Source organism: Stegastes partitus, unplaced genomic scaffold, assembly GCF_000690725.1.
Source record: "Stegastes partitus isolate 25-593 unplaced genomic scaffold, Stegastes_partitus-1.0.2 Scaffold111, whole genome shotgun sequence".
Lineage (NCBI taxonomy): Eukaryota > Metazoa > Chordata > Actinopteri > Pomacentridae > Stegastes > Stegastes partitus.
The window spans coordinates 1270-25377 of NW_007577842.1; the positions used below are offsets into that span (position 1 = coordinate 1270).

Here is a 24108-nt window from a genome sequence, read left to right on the forward strand (position 1 = left end):
CTACACATCTGATTCTCCAAGGAGGGACCATGAAAGGCGGGAAACCTCTCCACACACTTTTTACATTACCTCACTTTCTTCTCTTTCTTTGTTGTCCCCTCCAACCCCCAACCCAAAGTACAATGCTTCACATTATGACAGAAAGGGACATTTTTTAGTTTTTTTATTTAACTTTTCAACCTTCCTGCTGTATAGTTTGTCACTTTTCTTCCAACCCTTTTCTGTAAATATTCTGTGAGGAATGACAGTGAGTTATGTTTATCAGCACATATGTGACAAGCTTTAAGTCACTTCTGTCATTAACCACAATCATGCACATGCAAACAACACAACACATGTCAGCGACACCTACCTGGAGACATTGTCAGGTGAGCAAGCAGAGATGCTGGTTTCAATGGAGTCACTGCTATCCACACTCATTGTGTCAAAGGCCTGGTTGTCACGGTACCCGAAGGCATCGAGGTAGACGTTGGTCTGCGAGGCTGCTCGGGAGCTCGGCTGACCTGGATACACAAACAAACAAAAAAAGAGAACACAGGATTTAGAGGTAACTAATGTTGCTTATTCTTCTTATATGTGCCAAGAGTTGTACCTGTCTGTGTCCCTTCTTCTGGGACAGATTGCCCAGATGGCTTCAGTTTTTCATCACAATGCCCCGCCACTGTGACACGTGCACTTACACGTCCCAAGAAAAATATATCCACACCCTAATGGTACAATTACTTTAGATGAAACTGTGCCCGAATAGTAGGACACAAAAGCACAAAGCAATAAAATAAAAACTATCTGAAAAACAAGCACGTCTGGTACAATAAAGTCCTAAAAAGGGTTTAAGCAGTCCAAATATGTCTGAAAAGAAAGTGAGATATTCTCAGAAGTAGTCACAGGAATGATGACAAAACTACAGTCCAGATACTTAGTAGAGAGAGGCTAACTGAGCTTCTGGGCACAGGAAGAAACAGAATAAACTGATAGCATCTGCCCCATGCAGCAGACCCACCCATCTGATGAGCCAGATCAAGGGACCAAAGGGGCCGAGGGACCTGAAACACGTGCCTGTGCCCGGACAAGAAAAACAGCAGTTCTAAGACAACATGAGGCACAACTAGTTCAAACTGTACCTTTAAAAACTTGTTATTTGAATATCTGTCTAGAAAAGGGTAGTGAAATCTATGTATCCTTTGTCTTTCAACCACTAAATGTCGGTACAGTCAGTAGATGTCCAAACAGAGGGCAAAAGCATTACACTGTGTGAACAGCAGATATTCCTAATGATGGGAAGTGGCTAGTTAAAGAGGAACTGGACAATGAAGACAGAAAAAATCTACCAAGAAGTCTTTTTTTCAAAAGCCAATAGTAAATAGCAAATGCTTATGACACACTTTTATCAACTAACTAACTATTCATACACACTCATACGCAATACTCTACACCACTTGATGAAGCGGTCCTCTTCCACTTACATTCCTCCACTATCTCCACCAACAGATAAACAAATAAGAAACTGTGCAATTTATGGAAACACGATGAGGTGCACACCCACAAACAAAACCTCTAGCTGGGATATGCCTCCATATAAGGTGTATTTTTAAGTTGCAACCCAGGAATGAGTGTGTGTTTGCATAATACAAGTGAGAAAAATAAGAGTTTGATAGTTCCACATACTCCCTTGTGTTTGTTTGTGGCTTTGTGTCTGTGTGTACCTTTATGCAGACGTCGAGAATCACTTTCCTTGTTGGATAAGGAGAAAATTCTTGGAAGTATGCTGCCACAACTTGTACTCTGTACCAGCGGCTGATGGGACTATGAAAGACCCAGAATAGGCAGATTGTTACTTCCGAATAAAAACACATAAATATCAGATGTGTTACAAAGGTCAAAAAAGTACTGCATTATCAGAAATGATTTGTGGTTTTTTTTTGCATTCACAATGTTCTATGTGTGTTTGTACCTTGGAAGGGAAGCTGCGTCCGAGTGTTGCACACGTAAACTGGGGGTTCATGCTCGGTGCAGTTTTCTTTCGGGGTAATGTATCACTTAATTGTGACCCACCGTCTTTCTCAGACCGCTTCCTCTCCTCCAGCAAACGGAAATGCTAATTAAAAACACACAGAAGGAAGGGATGTACACATTTATCCATTATTCATCATAAATTATCCATCAATCAATAATTTATATGATTCATATCACTTTCTTGGTCATGTAGCAAAGAAAGTGCAACGACCTAAAAGCCCCTGCATGTAAGATTTTTATCATTTTTGACTTTGATGCCATCTTGTGGTAGTATCAAAAAGACACAATGGCAGCAATGCATGATGCAATTCTTAATGTTCTATTCATTAATTTGCCTCTTCATATAGATTGATGAGTCATATGAATAAATACACCACACTTACCAATTATTTATTACAATGCAATATCAATCAAACGTTCTAAATAATGTGTTGTCATATAAAAACAAACGCATATTTGCTGACACATTTACACACACATTACCTGCCTGCTGTGTCGTTGATGATTCTTTTTGACAGGAAGGGGAGGTGGGGGAGAGTCAGGGAGGGGGGAGGGATCTCGATATGTCACCATGTTCTCTGGCCAATGCACAGATGGCGTTTTGAGGGGGGGGCAGGGATTTAGATGGGAGGAGGAAGAAGAGGAGGAGGAGGAGGAAGAGGAGTGACAGTCGGCAGGTGAGGAAGAATGACAGAGCTTCGAAAAAAGAAAGAAACATTGTCAGGAAATGGAAAGACTGAAAAGAAAGGAGGAAAAGTGGAGGGAAAAAAATAAACTCTGCAAACAAGCCTCCGTGTACTAAACTACACATGAAAACCCTTCACACCTCTACACACACCTCATCCTCCGTCGGTTTGGGGGTGTCGTCATCAGGGGAAGGGTTTACCTTGGACTCAGTGGAGGCTTTGGAAGGGGCAGATTTAGGGTCCTGCCCAAGCTGTGAGTAAAGCTCATTGATTTCACTGACTGTGACATAGCCCTGGAAGGTATCGTGGAGAAATGGGGGAGAGAGAAGGGGTGAGGCAAAGCATGAGGTGAATCAGCCATTTTAAGATGTCGAACTTGAGAATTAGTTGTTAGAATGATGTGGAATTTTACTTACACAAGTTACTTACACACTGTAGTATTAAAATATACAAGACAATTGACATTCTGACAAAGTTACGGCAGCATTAATACATAGAACGTGGGTGTGAGCTGTGCATACAAATAATGAAATAAGTCTCAAATTCCTGGTGGTTACAACAAGAAATCAAAGTGGGCAAGCAGCAGAAGAAGAAGAGGAACTGAGTGCAGCTAATAAGAATGAGATGGACTTCAACAGTACGTTTGCACTGCGAGGACAACAGACAGAGATGCATTAGTTATACAAGACGAAAGTACCTCAGCGTTCTTGTGATAAATAGAGGAAAGGAAGGATTGACACACATCAGCCAAAGAGGCTGTGCCCTAGCAAGCAGAGGAGGAAATCCCAACGATTAAAATCTTGAGGATTCTGCCCACTTTTGGAGTTTAAAGAGGAGAGCTGCTCTCCTTTTCCTGACAACTGTCAATCAGCCTTACCTCTCTCAGAGTGAAACTCCGGCCACCAGTGAGGTCAGCGTATTTTCTTTCCAGTGAGGCAAGGCTTTCTTTCTCCTTACAGACAGAAAAATACAGAATAGAATTGAAAAACAATGTTAAAAACAAAACTGAACTTTTGATTTTTTTTTTCCCTTGTTGGTCTTACGCAGCACTAACATGCAAACACATGCAAACATGGATATCCTCGTACCCTTTGCAGCATTGATTCAAGGTTGGTCCTTTCTTTCAAGAAGCTTTCCTTTTCTCGCTGAGCCTGCTGAGTAATCTGCGTCGCTTGTTTCTTCAGAGTTAACAGTCGCTCCTGAAGAAGAGTGAAACGATCGCCTTAGGTGCTTCGTGCTGACTTGCAGAGTTTTATTAAAACATTACAGTAAAATACAAACAAATAAAGAGATGCAGCTTAAACTCAAATAGAGTTTGTTTTACTGTGAACCAGCTGAACATGCTGTGCAAGCACTACAAAAACACACAAAGTTATTCTTAATCTTAAATAAAATAGCAACATTGTCCAGATTTGACACACAAAGACAGTGGTTACCTTGCGAGTGACAGTGCTGCGCTGGTAGTCTGCGATCTCCCGGAGAAGCTGTTGTGTGTGTGTCTCCTTCTCCTCATCCTGCCTGCTCTCTTTCTCAAGCTGCTGAAACTCCAGGTCCTCAAATCGTTTAGTCTCTGCCTCAAGTACCTCGCAGTCCTGATAAAAATGTGAAGAAAAATAATGCACAGGTAAAAACTGGCAATCTAAAAAATGCATGTATACGGACAGATGTAACTACACATGCTTTTACACATACATACATATGAGAGAGAGAACACCAAGTATACATGCAAGCATACAGAAACAACCACACATAGGAACCTCCACCTGTTTAAATTACATTAACATAGCCAAAGTAAAGGTTTTACCCATGAGAATTTGCTCTCAGGGTGATATATGTATCCATGTCAATTATATTTACTGTGCAAACTCTGAGATGAAACTGCTTTGAGACAAACAGAAATATGCAAGCAAATAAGTATCAAAAAGCACTTCTCATCCCATAACACACTGACGAACAGATATCTGAAATGTCATGAGCACAGTCATGCAAAAACCAATGCAAAACCAGTGAAACATGCAACATATTATAGACTAAACGCATTCCCCTGGAATACAGATGATACAAAAGAGCTGTCTCCTCCTCTTAAAATCCCAGCCTTAGACACTATGCCCAAATTTCAGCGTAATTCTGTGAGTACCAAACAGGTCTTAAAGCCCAACCCTTAAGAAACTTTGTTTTATCAGAAAGGCTCAGTCTGTAGAAGAATACAAAGAGATCTGGAAACATTGAACCTAAAACATTAGATAATGAGAAGAGGGACATAAATCCAGAAAAAAAATCAAAGATGGACATGGGGCATTTGGGGAGAAGGTTTTTTCCAGAAAATGTGGGCATGTTCACATGCAAGTTCAAGTCAGCAAGCATTGAGTCCTTCTTTTTATACGAGTTTGGTGTAAACACTGTCCACATATACCAAATATTTAGAGTGTTGATAGCATATGTGCACTTGGGCTGTAGTCACCAAGTCAGCTGCTTGATTTGTTGGTCAATGCGCTCTCATCCGACCAATTTCTCATTGGTTGGACAACTACCAGAGCTACTTTCATAAGGAGAAAAGCACCACATCAACAGTCTTTCTAGATGAATCCTATAATTTTGGTTTCAGAAGAAACAGACTACCAGTGAAAACCCGTTCATTCAAACAACATTGAACTCGTCCAACCTAATGGTGACTGCTAAGTCTAACTTATTCAGTGTTTACTGAACATTTTGTGGAGTTGGCTCCAAACTGTTTCTCACAAAAGAAGTTGTCAGTGAGGCTATAATTTGTTAAAATGGATTGCCAAAAGGTCGAGTGTAAACTTTGCAACCAGCAGTTTGCATATTACAGCTTAACAATCAACATGGTGTAGCATCTAACTTTTTCTGCATTACATTCCTCAATATTCCTTGTGCTAGTGTTAGCAATTGATATGATTTTGTTTTCAGCAATCATTTGAATATGGGCAAGTGAATGCTGGTGTGGTCTGAGGGGTATATATTATAAAGATATATAGAAAGATATTGTTTGGTGGACTACAGTCCTAATGTGCACATACAGTATATCTGGTTTTATTCTGGCTTTCTTCTCTCAATGTATGCCGACACAGATGCTACATTTCCTCTTCATGTGTGAATACTGTCTTGTACAGTATTCTTGTTGTGTCATAGCTATATGGATCCAAAGGTTTAAACACCTAAGTATAGATTTTTCTTCTAGTGTGTGTGTGTGTGTGTGTGTATGTGGGGTGTGTGTGTGTAGCATGTGTGTGTAGCATGTGTGTGTGTGTGTGTGTGTGTGTTACTGACCCTGGCTAGCTGCTCCTGCAGGGGCTCCTTGGTAGCTTCAGGGCAGCTGTCCAGCTGGGAGCGCTGCTCACACACAATCTGAGCCAACCTCTCTACTCTGCCCCTTTCTGCCTGCAGCAACTCACACGCCTAGCACACACACATACACATGTGCATACACGCAGACATACACACATTCCCACACAAGGACATATACACCATGTACACATTTGTTTGTGTGTACATATAAATACAGAGACATGCACACACACACACACACAGGACAGAGAGAGGATGGCAGAGTTAGTGGGGACTAGGGAGCCACAGTTAGTTCCTATGACGACCAGGTCAATAAGGCTAGCCTAGAGGGAGGGGAGGGAGGGGAAGCTGGAGAAACACATCTACCAGAGCAGTAGAGAACTGATTATTAAAACTGAGCAGAAATGGAGGCATGGAGGTGGTCTAAATGGTGTCATGAGTATTATCTCCTGCTTTTTTTTTTGTTTTTTGTTTTTAATGGAAATGATTGAAGGAAAGGGTGTAAAGGGAGTGGCGGGATACATGGAATGACTCAGCAGAGGGTTAACGATTGCATTAATGGTAATTTCTATAAATATCACAACATACACAAGCATCCATAAGCTGTACAAGCACTCAATTTCCTCAACTCTTCAAGTCGCAGTTTTGAAAATTCGGCAACACTTATCTGATTGTTCTGTCTCTCTTTCTGTGTCCGTCATATTTATGACGCGGTTTTATCGTCTACACTATCTAGCAACTGTAGGCGCATGGAAATTTCAGGCCAGGACCCAGTCCAAAACAGGAAAACATCCCAGTGCCAAACCACAGCGTGTGCACAAACACACAAACACACACGCACGCACACACAACAAATTCCATCCATTTATCCACTTACACTTTCCACCTTGCCAGTGATACCATATGGTGGTATAAATGTAGAAAGACACACATATACATGCTTGCATACACCCCTGGTTGTCTCGGAGTAGTGTGTGTCAGATCGGATCACTTGGTGACCGCTATACCCTGGGCAGTATTAGCAGATATATATTTGGAGCAGAGACAGCATGAGAAGGATTAACACCTACCAGTTAGTCACATGACCCCTTGATGTATGAGTCTCCCTCAGTTGCTTATGTATTTTCAATACTATACACACACCATGAAAATGGAAACACATGTTGCTCGTTGAAAAAAAAAAAACAACAAAAAAAACTCTATTAAGTGGACATGTTCGGAGATGGGTTTTAAAACACCTGTCAGACTTTTTACATGAATGTCTTTCATTCCTTTGCATGACTAATAATATCACTTACCAGTATGTCAGGCAATACATTTGATTAATTTGCAGAAGATGCAGCTTCATGCTTCTGAGTCTGTAGATGTACACCGTCAGTCTTTCCTTTCCTCTTTTAAGCCAACTCGCTCTTGTCTTCAGTCAGTCATTATGAATTTCTGAAAAGTATGCTCTACCCTCTCATTGTATTTAAGTTAAGCATGGCCTGTTAAATACCTTTTCTTTTTCCTGCTGGGACTTGGTCTCCAGGTCAGCCATCTTGTTGTGAAGTGCCTCCAAAGCATCTTTTTCCTGCTGAAGTGCAGCTACCTCAGACTCCTGCTCAGCCTCAACCAGAGCTCGCTCCACCTCCACCTTTAAGAAATATACAACAAAATAGTAATGTTTCAGAATCTCTGCCATATCCATACTTTGATTTAAAACTTGTACATAGTACAACTGATCAATTTAACTTTTTCCCTAAAAATATGTTACTAAATTGAAAGAACATTTAATTTCACTTTAAAAAGGACATTTATACTTGACATTAAACTAGGTTAACAGTTAGAACAGATATTATAATGCATTCTGTCCTTTTTCTATACCTCTCGGGAAGATTCGTCCATTTGGTTGTCCAGCTCTTTGATTTTTTGTTCCAGCTCCTCCATGTTGTTCAGCACTTGGATCCTCTCTTCTTCCACGCGCCTCACTTCCTCCTCTGAAGGCATCATGTCCTGTCCACGGCGGCGAGCCGCATCATTTAGAACCTGGTAACATCACCAATACAGTCCTTTATTTAACCACTGTTAAGATGCAGTTGCAATAGCAACCTTGCACAATGCAACATTGAGGATTTATGGATTTATTGTAATTAGCAACCAATAGTATTTCTGATAGGCTCCAGCCCCCCCGCGACCCTAATGAGGATTAAGCGGTGTATAGAAAATGGATGGATGGGATGGATAGTATTTCTGTGTTACTAGTGTATACGAAAGGCTTCTACTCTTTTTACTTGTTTATTGTTGGGAATGTTTACAGACAGAAATCTAAATCTTGTATAGTAGATAAAATAATATTTGCCTGTGCAGTGCTAGGTTTTGCTGTACTTCTTCTTGGTATTAAAAATGTCTGTTCTACAAACAAATGTGGGCTGACACAAGCACACATACACCCACACATACAAACACCAGCTGTCAATTCTAAATGGTAACACTTGGCCTGCTCTAATCTAATAAATGGGCTGTAAATAACTTCCATGTGTGTACGTGAAGGATGTTTATATCAATACTTTCCAAGTATTAAGAGCAGTGATCCTTGTCACTCTCACGGATAAAGGAAGAATATGGAGCATAAACACTTTCCACATTAATCCTGATTAATATTTTAAGAAGCTGACCAAAGTCAAAGGTGCTACTTTAGCAGGTTTGTACCTTTGATGCAGGAGATGAACAGGCGTCTATTATTTCATCAACTCAAGAGAAGCTGGATTCAAGTCTATGGCTGCATTCATATTACTGCTTAACTATGGCGTGGCAATGAATTTTATGACAAAAGGTAAAATCTCAGTGTTGTTAGTGTTATTTCTTGCCTCTGTGTTCATCATTTTTTTGGGATGTGGTAGACTCAATCAGTTACGTGACACTGGTCTAAAAGGGATATTTACACTCCACTTCACAATCTCTCTGGATGAACAGGAGCGGATTGCATACATCTATGTGAGTCTGAAAATAGCAAATCTATTTGTGGATGAATGAAGTCCCCAATGCTTGACAACCATTCAAAAATGTGATATTAATAGGTGTACTCCATATTAACAAGTGAGGCGCTTCTGTATTTGCATAGTATAGAGATGTGCTTTCTAAATCCAAATAAGTGTCCTTCGTGTAATACCTCATTCATCCTCAGTCCACGTGGAGAAGGTGAGGGGGCAAAGCTTCGTAGACTGATAGCAGGTGATTCTGCCCTGTTGTCTCTTTGACCACTACTGCGCCTCCGTCGTACCTGGAGATCATCATCATAGTAACCATTTTCTGATCCAGGGGAGGTCATGTGTCCATTCCCCATCGATCCATTAAGAGCCGAACAGTCCGAAAAGACAGATGGTGTGTCATCATCGTCATCATTCAGTTGAAGCTTCTCAAGCTCCTGGTTGATCTTTTGGAGGTCGGCCACAGCAGAAGTGGGACTTGTAGCTGTGCCTCCTCCATCCCTTTCAGTCCGGCCCAGCTCAGAACAAAGAGACAAGATGGTCTCTAGCCGTTGACGCTCCTGAGATGACCACAAACATAAAGACACGAGTTATAGCAAATGCAAACACAGCCATGTCAAATAATCTATCTTAATATGTTACTAGCATTCTGGTGTTGTCGCAGTTAGTGCCTTTTAGACACTGCATAATGTTGGGTGTGTATAACCCCATAATTCCAGACCTTCACTGAATTTAGGTTACATTTTTATCAGAGTGGGATATTAAACGTTCAAAATGCAAGAGTCACAGCAGCTCAGTATTAATTCCATAGAATCAAGTTTCAAATGCTCAGATTACCTGGGGAAGCATCGCAGAAGTCAATCCCTCTCGTTAAAATGTTCTTGCTTTGTCCAAAATAAAGTAAGTTTACTTAGAACTCAGTAACATCCTTTCCTCTAAATGATTTACACACTCTAGTTTCGCATATAACTTGCATATTTTAGAAAGAATATAAAAATCCCTGGAGCAAGAGTTCTCTTCTCCACTCTTCTGCCCGAACACAGCTATATGTGGGGAGCTACGGAGACTGCAAAGAGTCAAAATGCCTCATAGGTTCAGAAGTAACTTCTCTGGAGGGGGACGTATACAAGCCACACAGCAAGCCTGTGTAAGTAATATTAGATACAGAGAGAGAGAGAGAGAGAGAGAGTGAGAGAGAGAGAGAGAGAGAGAGTAAAAACAGGAACAAGAGACAGAGGTGTGTGTGTGTTTGTGAGAGGAGAGAGAGGAAGAGTGAGCTAATGAGAAGGTGGACAGCTGTAAACTATGATCGGAAGTGTGCATGAGAAGAGGCCATGACTCCAAACACAGGAATGTGTTGGTGTGCAGTGCCACTAAGGAAACAAGACACTTTCTAGGGAATTGTGCTCTAGGAAGGAATCTGAACTAGGTGAAGTTTGGACTATGAAAGTCTTGAGACAGTCATCTGTCTGTTAAAAAAGGCTGAAAAGAGATATCCTCCTTATGACAGGCATGAATCAGTACACACACTTTATCGTGCCTCTTATTTAACCAAGTATTTTAGAAACAAAATATAGAAAATAATTTTCTTCCAGTCAAGATACATGATATAAATCTTTAACTACAATACAAATTCCTCAACAGCGGCATGATCAAATTTTTTTTTGAAATATGTAAAAGTTTACAGACAGACATACACCCTCAAGTTCTAATGTGTAATGTGAACTAGGAGCTGATTCAAAACAAGTCTGTGTCAGTTTGTCACCTTGTTCTATTCTAATAGACTGAAGCCTCTGTGGAGCTCCTACAGTAATCACCTGTCAACTAGAGAGAGACCGACAGAGGGAGAGAAAGGACCACTAGAAAATAAAAGACTGAGAGAAAGACACAGAGTCAAAGCCAAGAAAAGCAGAAGAGAGTAAAAAGCAAAATAAAATAAAAAAATAGAGGCAATAAGCACTGAAATATGAGCCAACGCTTTGGCTTGACACACAGTGGACAAAAAAAGAAGCCCCAGAATTAACATCTCTATCCTGCTTTATTTTTCAGTTGCAATAGCATCAGATTTATTCTAATAGTAACTGGCAATAGGGAAACAAGATTTGCTTGCTGTGAGTTAAAATAAACATTCATTTTCACTCTCAAACTCCTTATCGTCCTCGCTCCTCCTCCGTCTTATTTATTCCTCATGATTACTTTTTAATGTTCTCTCAACAGCAGCAAACACTGCAGTTCTGCTCCCTTATTTAATTCTTTACATTTGAAAATATTTACGCAAACTAAATAGTCTTTGTTGCAGATGATATCCCTTTATAGTTATTGAAGCACACAGCCATATAGCATGTTTGAATTAAGTTTTCCAAAACTACCACAAGAGGGCAGACAAAGTTAAGACAAGGAGAAATGCTTTCCTAAGCTTGAGCATTAAGCCTCAACTGTCCTGCTTCCAAAGCCCAGTACTGATCAGACCTTCGAAAAGTAACTCAAAACATATTCAAAAATGTTAAGTCTGATACATAATTTATAAACCTAAATCACAAATTGAACCAGTAGTACAAACTAAAATCTTAATATCCATCCTAACATTTGTAAAATCTCAGTTGGCTCTCTAATCAGAACACAAGAAGCAGGTCTATTATGATCATAACTCCATTGAAAACGTTTTGAGGTTAGCTAAAAGCCACAGTTTTTCTTGTATATGATTCACAAAACAGTTTCTCACAGCTACAAAGATGCTCAGCAGAATGTGGCTGTGTGAAACAGAGACATATAATGAGAGAAGGATAGTGGTATTATGTGTCCAGTTGTCATTATATGCTGAGCATCTGTGTGTTTGTCCACCTGCTACACTATAACTCTGTAATCTTGTTGGTTTCTCTAACCCACATCTGACTGATGTGTTTTGCGGCTCCTAAGCAGTACAAACCACACTGGGCGTATCTCCAGCTGACTGACATAAACATGTACCCCGCATACACACACATACAGAATCCAAGCACAGGGTTAAGAATAGTCCTGTTAGTATGGGCTAACTGCCATAAGCATCTGTTGAGTGGTGAACCTCACTATGTGCATGTGTGCATTAAGCTCCCTGAGAGAGTATATTTGAGAGGCAAAGAAGTATGCTACTCTGAAGAAAGGCATTCCTATACTCACTTTGTTTCTTGTTTGTTTGTACGCATGTCTAAAATAATATCACACTCTTCTTCTATATTTAATACTGTCTTGTTATCTTTAGAGCAACAAACTATTCACCCGTCAACAGTGGATTTATCCTTCTGCAAGTGTAGCTGATTTACACATTTGATAAAAATAAAAATGTTCTACTTTAAATCAAATACTCACCAGTCTCTCCACCTCCTGCTCGCGGAGTCTCTCCTCTTTTTGCCGTTGGTGATAATCAGTCAATTCTTCCTTCCCACTCAGTGAGCTGATACTCCCCCTTCTTTCCCTAAAACCCCCTGGTGGGGTCACCCCTGCCTTTCCAAATGACTGCCTCCTCTCCCCCAGACCTATTCCTGGTTCCAGCCCTGCCTTTCCAAAAGAAGTCCTCCTCTCTCCGAGTCCCATGCCCAGGGTGCCAGTGAGCTCAAGGCCTACTGCTCGTTTCTCCCTCTCCCCCAAAGACCCATCTATCCCTGAGGAGACTCCATGGCCAGCTAGCCGTTCTGGATCTGGAGGGCTGGAACTTGTGGTGCTGACAGAGCCCAGTGAGCTAGTGGAAGTCAGGCTGAGTTTTTTAGCAACACGAGGAGAAGAGGAGCCCCCTGCCCTGGATGGGATTGTCACATCTGGTGGGGCAGTTGTGGAAGAGATGGTGTGGGTGGTGGAGGGTGCGATTTTAGGGGTGGAGAGGGAGATAGACACAACACCTTCACCCTGAGTTGTGGTCTGGATTTGGTTCCTGTTCAAGGCTTGTTGGCTGGAGCTACTGGAATTATGGTTGAGGTCAGTGCTGGCATTCTGGCTGTAGTGATCTCTGCTAACTCGGTAACCCCCAGCAACGTCTGACCGTCGTGGAGGCAGCGTTGACAAAGTCAGCACTCCATTGTTATTGTCACGGGGAGAAGGGGAGGGACAGAGACGTGGTAGCGAGCGACTATGCCCTCCTCCCGTCATCCCAATAAGTGAGCCCGCTGAGTATTTCCTGGTTCGACCGCTGGGCGACGGCTCTTGGTTCCCATAGGTACGGCGGCCTAGACGGGGACTTGAGGGCATGCTGACCGCGCCCCCTGCTGATGGAGTGCGGGACGAGGAAGAGGAAGGAGGAGGAGAGAGAAGAAAGCTATCACTAGCAGCAACAGAACTGGAAGAGCCTCCACCATTCCATGTGGACAGTAACGGAGAGGAGCCTTGGTTGTGCAGTCGTCGGCTATCGCTGAAGCCAAAGCTGTCCTGACTGCGGCCAACAGATGTGCGGGAAGTCAGAGAAGAAGAGGGGTCAGATCGTCTTCCAGGGGAAAGAGGTGAAGCAGACTTAGGTGGACGATCTGAGCTGTAGAAACGCCTTGCCTGTTCCTGATAAGCTGATGAGGATGTGGCAGGAGTCGAGACAGGTGTGGTGGGTGGAGACTGAGACGGAAAAGAGAAAAAATATACTGTAATAAAACTGCTTGGAAATACTTCAAAATTATGTTTCACTGTAACATCTAGTGACACATTAAACTGCGTAAATATAACCAAGATAAGTCAAGAGAAAGGAGCACACAAATAAGACAGTGGTGAAGCTTTTGTAGATTAGTGTTGTTAGGTAAATCTTGTGTTGCCAGGTAAAAACTGTAGTTGAGCCCAGGATAATGAGTAAACCCTAATTAGCCATGTTTGATATTGTAGGTAATGAATAAACCTTTGTTAGCCCTTTTTAGCCAGAGACAGACCTCCAGGCTAACAACACAGACTTCACAAGTTCTGGTAAAGTGTGCTGTAAAAGATAATAAACCTTGAAGTGGAGCTAAAGGATGCCTGACCTGTGTGACACTGAAGTAGGAGGGGTTAGCATTCCCATTGGCTCTCAGGCTGTTTTCCAGGGCAATTTTCTTGCGTTGCAGGGTGTCCATCAAGTCTCGTAGCTCAGAGGCTGACCGCATGCCCCTCGCACTACTAGTTCCCCCCACCACTGCATGGCTATAATCACTGCTAAACTTCAGGTAATCTGGAGGAGAGAGATACAATGGAAAACATCACAAATGGATAAAATGGAAATATGTAGATACATAGGCTGAACAATTAAACAATTTCAAATTGAAATAGGAATTTAAATCATTGCATTGGTAAATCGCAAAGACTGCAATTGAGGATAATATGCAGCATGTCTGACCCAGAGTTTAAACTGTTGTATCAATGGTTTTACAAATTCATGCCATCCTCTCTTCCTCATGAGAGAGTCGCACTGTTGGTGATTTCTCATGTTGCAATGCCCAGTGAATACTGAACTGAATGATACTGCAAATTAAATTGTAATTTAATCTGTTAAAAAAAGCCTAAATCATTCAGCCCCAGTAGCTATGTAAATACAGGTGAACATTAATTAATAGAGTACAAGGGAGATGAGAAAACAGAGAGGAACAAATGGGTAAATTATGGGCAACGAGAAAGAAAAACAATCCAGCAGATTAAAAGCAGGTGTATAGTGTGGTGGATGGACATTACATTTTTCTGTTTAGTTTGTGGAAAACTGAGGGAAAAAGATCAGAAACAGGAAAAGAAGAAGAGGGAAGACGGAAAAAAGAGAGGGCTAAATGGTCATAAATAGGAGAAGAAGAAAGGAAGAAAGAGAGTTGTATGTGTACCTGAAGCTGCAGCTATTCATAAATGGGGCTCTTGGCAGAACAAATCCAACCCAAACAATCCACAACTGGCAGTGGATCCCCGAGAACAGGAGGCAACACATAGACACTACATGCAAATGCACACTCACACGACACCATCTATTAGGTCCAAGACAAACAGTTTAGTTTAGTTCCTTAGTATAGGATTTTGGTAAATGAAAAAGACCACAAAAAATTCTGAAATACCCTCAAGAGACCCCCGCCCTTCCTAAAACCTTTTATTTAAAGCAGTCTCAGCAGCACAGGGGTCTGTCTGCAAACCTCAACAGAGTCTGTTTTTTTTAAAACTTCCTTTCTGCTAAGTTTAACTTAGAAATATCAGCGAAAGCTATTATTTACTTTGTTAAAAATTGCTGAGATGAGCAGAATTATGTTTAATTGATAGTTCTATTTTCCATGCAGAATTCCAAAAAGCTATACATCCTGTCATTAGAAATGCAGGTGAAAATTACTTAGGCAAAAGCAACATGTGAGAAACCTGCCCATTTTTTCAAATTCATCCGTGGCTTTATGTGGAAAAAGAGCTATTACAATGTTCAAACCTGGACCACCCAGTGTTTAACTGCCACACACACACACACACACACACAAAAGCTTTCCAACATCTGACAACTGCGGCTCTGCCTCAGAGAAATACAAATGTGTGCGTTCCATGTGTACAAATTCCACTAACATACATTAATGTTTACAAATTTAAGTATGTGTCACTATTCAACTGCTACCTAGCCGAGCAATTTTGTGCTCGCGCACTTGAAAGTACACGTCATAGCTGAACATAAGCCTGTGTGAGAAAATGTCAAACCTTACATGGTGGAGGGAAATAGGGCAGAAAATGAAAGACATCATAAGATCTAGAAACACACACGTACACTAACACACACGCACACACAGGGTGTTTGTGTCCATACATGGGCAGATTTATACTGGAGGCCTGGTGTGCATCAACTCTCTTTCTATTGTAATCATTCTCTTCTATGCCTAGCTATTCTTGCTTTGTAGGAGTCTTTCCTTTAGGTGCACATGTCAGAATATGAGTCTTGGCAGTCCAGAGGATAACGGTAAAGATTATGGCTGCTGGTAATAACAATTTGGCTGAGAGTGTGTGAGTGTGTGTGTGGGAGAGAGAGAGAGAGAGAGAGAGAGAGAGAGAGAGAGAGCGAGAGAGAGAAAGATGTATGAAATCATCAGGGGAGATCAGGGAGAGAGGAGTACATTCTTTGAGTGTAGGGGTTTAAAGAGCAAGAATTTCACTGAATATAGCGCGCGCACACACACACACACACACACACATATACCTTACTCACAGCCCGATCAATCACTACACAGTCAAGCTGTATCACCATGGCAATGGAGGGGTACCAGATGACAAAAACATTCCAATATGCTTTGAATTTTAAGTTTCAACATGTGTGCAACAGTGAGTTTGTGTGTTTAGGAAAGATGCATGAGAGCTGAAAGAAGTACCTTCCGCCATCCTTATGCTGTCTTTATCATCACAATTATTAGACAGCAGACAAACATATACAGAAAAAAGTTCATAAGCATGCTCTCTCTTTCTTGATCAACTGGCTGTGCACATTCTCTCTCCCTTATGTTTTTCAGCCAGTTGGTGGGATCACATTCAACCTTTAGTGTCTGAATTTCTTTACATTCTTGAGGCAACGTCAGGTCATTAAAACAGGTCACTGTCCATCCCAACTCACCACCAAACATGGTTGAAAGGAAGGTCATGAAGGACAGTCAGCCAGCTAATGTAGGCTTAACCGGTGTCACTGTACTAGTATGAATGAGGTGTAATACACACACCTAAGACTAACACCTGTGTGGGTCATGTCTACCTGTAACTCTAACCAGTCATCAGTGTCACTGGATAGGAGAGACGCTATCTGTTGCAACAGATGTTGCATGAGAAGAAGAATGTGATAAAACACTGAAGATGGCAATGGAGTGAACCATGCTTAAGCAAGGACAAGAATAGAAAAGGTGGACAAGGACATGGTGATGTGGCAAAATAAAGGCACCGAGGAGGAGCAAAGAAAAAAAGAACAGGAAAAAAGTACAGGGTCAGCGAGAAGGTTTACCGCTACCCCACCACTCCTTGGTATGCATACCTGTGTTGTAGGCTAGAGCGGACACATGGCTCTTTTGTGGAAGCATGCTCTTCATTCTGCTGGCCTCTTCAGGATGGTTGAACCGGAAGAAATAGGACTTACCCAGACACAGGGAGTAACCTGAAGGGGAAGCACAAACAAACAAGGTCAAATTTAAGATGCCATTAATAATGACTGACACAAAAGATGAGAAATCAACAGTTAGATAACAGATTCAGCACTGGGCCAAAAAGTAAATGTAATCAAGTAAATCTTGGCTTTTGATTTAGTGTGACAGAAACACAGAATCTCACAGAGCACAACACTGCACTACTACGACATACAGAGTGCACTGCAAGTACTGTATTTACATATAGTATGTTACAATAGTGTATGAAGAGACAGTCATAAGCCCAGCTTTTAAGTAGTATAAGCCTGGAATATTTATTCACAGCAAGACACACACTCGCACATGCTTGTGCACAGCCATTCCAGACCACAGTGTTTGCTCTGGCCATCAATTAGGCTGAGAGGGCCAGGTATTAAACAAGATGTCAGGGTCACAACCTCTGTAATACACACAGCCAGCCACAGCTGTCCAAATACTTCAGACGGCAACAGAGAGAGACAGCAGTGCTGACACATATATAGGAGGTTGTGGTTATCTTATTATGTGTTTTCTTATCATGAATCTGTATCGTTTTCATCTCTGACTTTTTACGTGATTAGTAATGGTTTACGGTTATCGTGATACGTGTTTTACATACATTTAATTTTAATTTGTACTTCTTGGCCACATATTGCTTTGGTAACCTTTTGTCTCAAATGGAAAGTAGTTTGAGTCAATTTAATGTTTTAAATAAGGAAAGTAACTTGTTTTTTCTTGACTTATGCAGGAGAAACACAGATAAATAGTACAAAATAAATGAAAACACTACACTGATGCACATTTCGAGGGTTACGCTGCAAAATGTAGAGAAATTCAGAAGACATGCTGATAAACAAAGTCTTATTTGTCTGCAGTCTTCTTGGTTCATTTAACCTCCATCATTGAGGATAGACTGTTTAACCCCCGCCCCCCAGGATGTTAGCAAATGTGTAAAAGGCTAAAAAAAAAAAAAAGCACCTCCTTAATAGCTCCATTACAGTTACATCAGATTCCTTGGACCTGAAGTCAGACACAACCACTGAGGCAAGAGGGGGGATAACGAGAGGGCGAGTGGAAAAAGACTGAATGGAAAAAAGTCCAAATTGTTTTTCTTTCTTTTCCTTTCTGTCATTCTCATCTTTTTTCACCCTTTTCTTTCTCACTCTGGACCTCATGTCCAGCTTCATGAATATCTCAAGCTAAAATAGCCTAATTTAGGATCATTGTTTAAACAAAAGAGGTCGTATCTTTCTAGACGTAGCTTTAGAATGCCTTAAGAGCATTTTTTCTTTGCCTTCAAAGCTGTAATTCTCGGCACAGGGGGAGACCTGATTGCAGCGGTGAGGTAGAGCGAACACCACACACGCATGAAAACAGTGCAAAAAAAGTGTTTAGTCTACACAGCTGGACTGTGAACTTCTCAAATCCATACTCGTATAAACACAGTTTTGCAGGTTTGGGCAGAAACTGCGAGGAAGTGGCATCATGACAGGAAGATCAAAAGACGCTTCTCTCTGTAAGGAAAACGGGAGACGCACACTTACACAGACACATAAGTCACCGTGTCAGCAAGCATGAATAACAACTAATAATATGTTTCTCATCACAAGACATGAGTAATGAAAGTGTACGTCTTCAAAATGTTGTGCTCGCTCCATGTATCTGTGTGTGGGAACATGTCTTGTAACAGCGTCTGCCTAATTAATCACAGTACCTCTCAGTATTTAGCGTAACAGCTCACACACAGGCATGCAAACACACACAGACACACAAACACTGAGCCAGCAGTCAACTCTTGTAAAAATCTAATTTCCTACCCTCAATAGTCTCGCCATGTGCCACCTTTAAAGAGGAGGGTAAAGTGTGACGCCCTGATTTGTTCACAGCCCCCAACCCTCCCTTCTTTCTAATTTCCTTTCAACTCCTTAGCTAACAAATAACTACAAGCTAATCCCCCCTCCTTTTTTAATCTCAGCATAAATTAATAGCAGCATGTGTGTCTACATGACACAGGATAAGACACAAAGATAAAGAAACTCAGAAGCTGCCTTTTGAACTATAAAACATGATCATTAATTCTTCTCTTTCAAACACCAGCAATAACCTTTTTCTAATCTTTACTCCTAAAAACCATCTGTGACACTAAAGAAGGCAATAAACAACAACCCCCTACATTCAATCAAAAAATCTCATCGTAGCTGCTTCCACACAAACTAAAATTAAGTCTGCTGTCCTAAATAACTTCAAAAACACACGACTACCCTCTACAACAACACACATTTAATCTCATTCACGTGTTCCCTTGTTTACCAGCAAATTAAGTTTGCCTCCCATGGCAAGACATGCCCTCTCCAACACATACACATATGCACAGACCCTGTCCAACAACAACAAAACTTGAAATTAGTCTGTATATACATTTATAGGATAATTTAAAGTTTGCAATCTACAAAGTCAGACCTCAGAGTCTTTGAGGACACAGATGTAGGAGTTGCATTAGGTCTGGAGCCAATTTCTGTCCCCGTGTAGACCTAGACTCTCACCACAATGTTATGGGAGGGGAAACTCAAAACTGTTTCTCTGTTTGGTTAACATAAGTGGAGGAATTGCCAAATTGAGACCATTAGGCTAGAATGAAAAATAAACCAATTACAAAGATCCCATGTCGAACATGTGCCTGGATGAAGCTCAGTTACCTGCTACTTGGTGAGGTTTGACATTCAAAATAATCATAGTCAAACATTTCAAAGTGGAGTCAGAAGAATGCTCACCCATTCTTATCAAAAAGTACAAATTAGTTTTAAAACTGTTGCCGTCAAAAGCTACTACGATCTCTAAAATCATCATGGCACTGAAGCCGAAGCTACAACTGAATTTATTCATTCATGAAATTATGCATACACACACACAAGTCCCAGTGGGAGTGTAAATTGGCCTCTAAACCACAAAGTTACCCTCTCTGGGGCACAAGAGTCCAGCAGTAACATCATAAAAAAACAGACTGGTCTTCCTCAGGGGAGTCGGTGTAGATTAGTTCAGTCATTCACTCTCTCTCTCACACAGACACATTCATATGCATACTGTGGCCACCAGCTCAGCAGCTACTTTCTCTCGCCTAAACTGTAAATCTTATCCAAAAAGCATAGACACACCCCACTTCCCTCGAGTAAAGGATGCAGGCCTGGATATAAACTATTAGCAATCTCTAATCCATCTATCTTTAGAAACAAAGCTGTCAGAAAGATAAGAAAAAAGCTAAATACAAACACAAGAAAAACTGATCCAAAAAAAAGGAGAGACTTTTCCTTCATCTGTTTTTAATGTAAAACTTATAGAAGAAAAAGCCCAAATGTGCCTGGGGCAGGCAGAAGAAAGACTTGTGAAGACAATAACATCTGAGACAATGAAGCAGGTTTTGTTTTCAGGTGTCAGGTATCCCGACCACTGAGCCCGTCTTCATAACCACGGGCTACTTCTCTTTGTCATGTGCACTCACACCAGTCTGTGAACTTGCCAGCTAATATATAACCCTAAGGCATGCAAACAGAGCTTACTACCACTAAAAAAGTGCAGGGAAATACGCTACAATCAACAGGTTTTGATGGAACACTGCCAGAACTTGGCTGTAAATAAGAAATTCAACTTTAACCACAAAGTGGCTTGGGTTGTATCGAGTTGCAATGGTGATTCACGCCTCCAATCCTGCTGTAACAATGAGGCACGTGAAGCATCGCTTTACTGTCTTTTATCATTGTCAACAAGCCAAAAGCAAAGTTTAACAAAGAGTGTTAAGTCAAAGAAAACACATCAGTTCAGTGATTTCGGTTTAGTGCATTATTTTTCACAATAATCTGCAAACTAGTGAAACATAACTGATATTTCAAGAGTTGCAGATGATAAGAAGGAGTTCTGATTTTGAAACAAATGCTGTTTATCCTGATTGGTAAAAGTACTCTGTTGATTTGAGTGTTAAGTAACATAATAAAAGGATGAATTGGTCATAAATAGGAATTTAGGACACTGACAACTGCATCAATGAGCATGACAGGCTGATTGTAAAAAATTGTGTTCACAAAAGACAAAAAATCAATAAATCACATGCATCAGAGTGAGACAGAGAGAGTGAATGAGAGAATGAGCTTGAGACACTTTACATACAGATTCACCTTAGCATATACACAAAGAAGCACAGGTCCTAAAGCCTCAAGTGAGCTTATGAACTACATGAAGCTTTCAACTGACATGCAAAGACAGATACAAGCTATAGATAGGCTAGGTCCTAGTTATAAGCAAGCTATTTCTTGTTTTATGCTAAAATTACTCTGTGATGTGTAAAGCGTCGTGAAACATCACTGTTTAAATTAAAAAACAGTGTTGAAGTACAAAGTGGCATAAGTGGTTTCAGTTAAATTAAGTAAGAAAAATAGGAGTAAACAAATAAAACGTTATTTGGTTAAAAGAACAAAACAACAACAACAAAAAAAACCTGAAACAAATCCGTTACCAACCTTTTGAGTCCCATTCAGTGAGCACTTATCACGACAGGAATTTCTAGTTTCTTTCTTTTAACGTCTAGCAAATTATCATGTCAAGACCTCAAATGGACTTCTTAGCTGACGGACTGAGAAAGAAATAAATTAAATCTCGATTACAGTGGGGCTCCGTGTTGTTGTCTGCCTCCCTCCTCCTCTGCGAAACGCCTCCTCAGCCGCCTTGACTCCGTGTGGAAGAAAGTTCACTGATTTACCATCTACCAGTCTAAGTGCGGGACTGTACCAAATTTCTCAAAAATGGGGGGGTTAAAAACCGGGATTGCCACAAATAAACGACTTAAATACGGTCAATGTCACTATTGAATGTTTGTGCCACTTACGCTGCACGAAAAGGATAAAGCACAGATGCAAGTAATAGAAAGAAAACCAAACGTAAAGTAACAGATGGCACGCCAACACCCCTATTTGAAGTTGGTAGATTCAAAGGCGATTCGACGGTGAGGTATTTGGTGGACGCCCCCTCGGCTTTCTTTGTCTACCTACCTATTTTCCTCGTCTTTTCTTTGAAATACATTGGACCCTTAATCAGCCAGTTTGGAGACTGACTTATACCCTTGGAGGCTTGATTCTACAATGGCGACAAATTAGCTAATTTATTAAGTGATTCATCTGACTTTTCAGATAAAACAACAATAGAGAAGGGTTAGTAAACAAGGTTTGGGAGCATGCATCACAGACAGATAACACTGAAAAGTAAATAAAGAGGGGGTGGAAACATTTTAACTTTGCCCCTCAGCCTAGTTAAGGGTTGTGTCTGTAACAGATGCTTTGTTGTCTGCAAGCATTTCCAATATAAAATGAACGCATTGACTCTTGTCTTTGATCATGTGAGCACACTGTGCGTAGACAAACCCATAGAGGAAGAGAGGGAATGTATTTGTACAGCAGCTGAGATTTGCATTTGCCTCAGGCCGGTGTGAATGCTGGGAGTCAAAGTTCTACGCCCAAACTGTGAAATGTGCATTGAAAAAAATTACATAATGGACATGAATACAACATGCTGAAATTGTGTTTTTCCCCTGTTAATAGCTTTTATGCATAACAACAGAAACACTGCTAACAAAGCACACTACATGTCTGTCTGTCTTTTCTTTTCCTATCATGATTTTGACTGTCATCATTTCTGTTCTTATGCCCTACTACAATTCTACAAGTGTCTTCCAGCTGTTCCAGTGAATTAGCGGTGAAGCTGATGTGATTCCAGGTCAAGCACTGAATTCCCAAATACAGAACAGATCATTTCCTAAACATAGCTAATCATCTCCAGACTGCCCTACAGTGTGTGTGTGTGTGTGTGTGTGTGTGTGTGTGTGTGTGTGTGTGTGTGTGTGTGTGTGGTTAGACTAACTCAATCCAGAGCATCAGAGGCCAGAGGATATTCCTGAAAGATGCTCTCTCTCTTTCTCTCTCACTCCATAATTTTCCTAAACCATGCCCTTTTGACTTTTCTAACCTCCTTTCTTTTCCTTTTCGGTTCTCTTCTCCACCCCTGCTCCTTCACAATGCCCTGGGCCTTGTGTGTGTGGACAGACCGAGATGATGTAAATATTTGAATCGGCCAGGCACAGCAGGAAGATAAATACGGCTGTCAATATTTAACTTAAAATGGCCAGGCCGCCCAGGACACAATGAAAAAAAAAGAGAAAAGTGGAAATAGATAGGATAGACAAGTCAGTGTGCTGCATGGTTTCTGAAAAGAGAGAAAGGAAAAGGGAGGAAGACAGAGTGAAAAGTGTTACAGAAAGCATGAAGCGGTGAAACAGGGAGAGCACTGTGACTGATAGACTCCCGGGAAATGGAGAGAAGTGAAAAGAAGGGGAGAGGGTAGCCTGCCAGCAGATAAACAGATCAAGATAAGGTCAGACAAAAAACAGACACAAACACGTGGGCATGGATGAACAGCAAGATAAGCAAAGTAATACACTGGATCGAGTATGTTACTATGTCAGTGTGTTTCCCTGCAGTCTACAATAACAGAATCTGCAGGGTTTGAGAATGAACTGCAGTTGCTGGAAGCTGTGACTCATTGCAGCAGCTTGATGTTCCAAACCACTGTGAATTAAACCAAACCAGAGGTGAACACACATCATTCAAAACACATACACGCAAGTGCACACACACACACGCACACACACACACACACACACACACACACACACACACACAGGCTTATACATTTATGTACAATTACGCACATGCAAACATACTGTACACCCCGTCGTTTCCATGCAGAACGTCAGCAGAACATTAACTGTACCCATATGACTCATACACACATGGATAGGAATGCAACTTACCCAAACCACAAACTAACCACTCTCCCTCTTTCACATACACACACAAGAGTTATGAAATACTTAAAGTATGTACACTGTGAGCAATAAAATAAGCTTTCATTCAACCTCTGTACTGCCAGTAACCAGTAGGGGGCAATATCTCAAAGCGTGTATGTGTGCAAGAAAGAGAAACACCTGATATGCAGTCTACTGACCTATTCTGAAAGCACACTGCGCTATCG

General features: G+C 41.1%; 1 protein-coding gene across 1 annotated transcript in view; it reads right to left on the reverse strand.

Moving 5' to 3' along the window:
* Window positions 1-352: 352 nt before the first annotated feature.
* Window positions 353-24108, reverse strand: part of LOC103354549 (pleckstrin homology-like domain family B member 2) — a gene marked incomplete at its 3' end in the record, with an annotated part of 35128 nt that continues 11372 nt past the window's right edge. The window contains exons 6-19 of the mRNA XM_008277966.1: window positions 16911-17030; window positions 13939-14123; window positions 12317-13543; window positions 9154-9531; window positions 7869-8030; window positions 7501-7638; window positions 5988-6116; window positions 4136-4291; window positions 3788-3898; window positions 3577-3651; window positions 2852-2992; window positions 1952-2095; window positions 1704-1803; window positions 353-503 (exon numbers count right to left, since the gene is read on the reverse strand). Coding sequence (XP_008276188.1) covers window positions 353-503; window positions 1704-1803; window positions 1952-2095; window positions 2852-2992; window positions 3577-3651; window positions 3788-3898; window positions 4136-4291; window positions 5988-6116; window positions 7501-7638; window positions 7869-8030; window positions 9154-9531; window positions 12317-13543; window positions 13939-14123; window positions 16911-17030 — 3217 coding nt within the window. The remainder of the gene's footprint in view (window positions 504-1703; window positions 1804-1951; window positions 2096-2851; window positions 2993-3576; window positions 3652-3787; window positions 3899-4135; window positions 4292-5987; window positions 6117-7500; window positions 7639-7868; window positions 8031-9153; window positions 9532-12316; window positions 13544-13938; window positions 14124-16910; window positions 17031-24108) is intronic.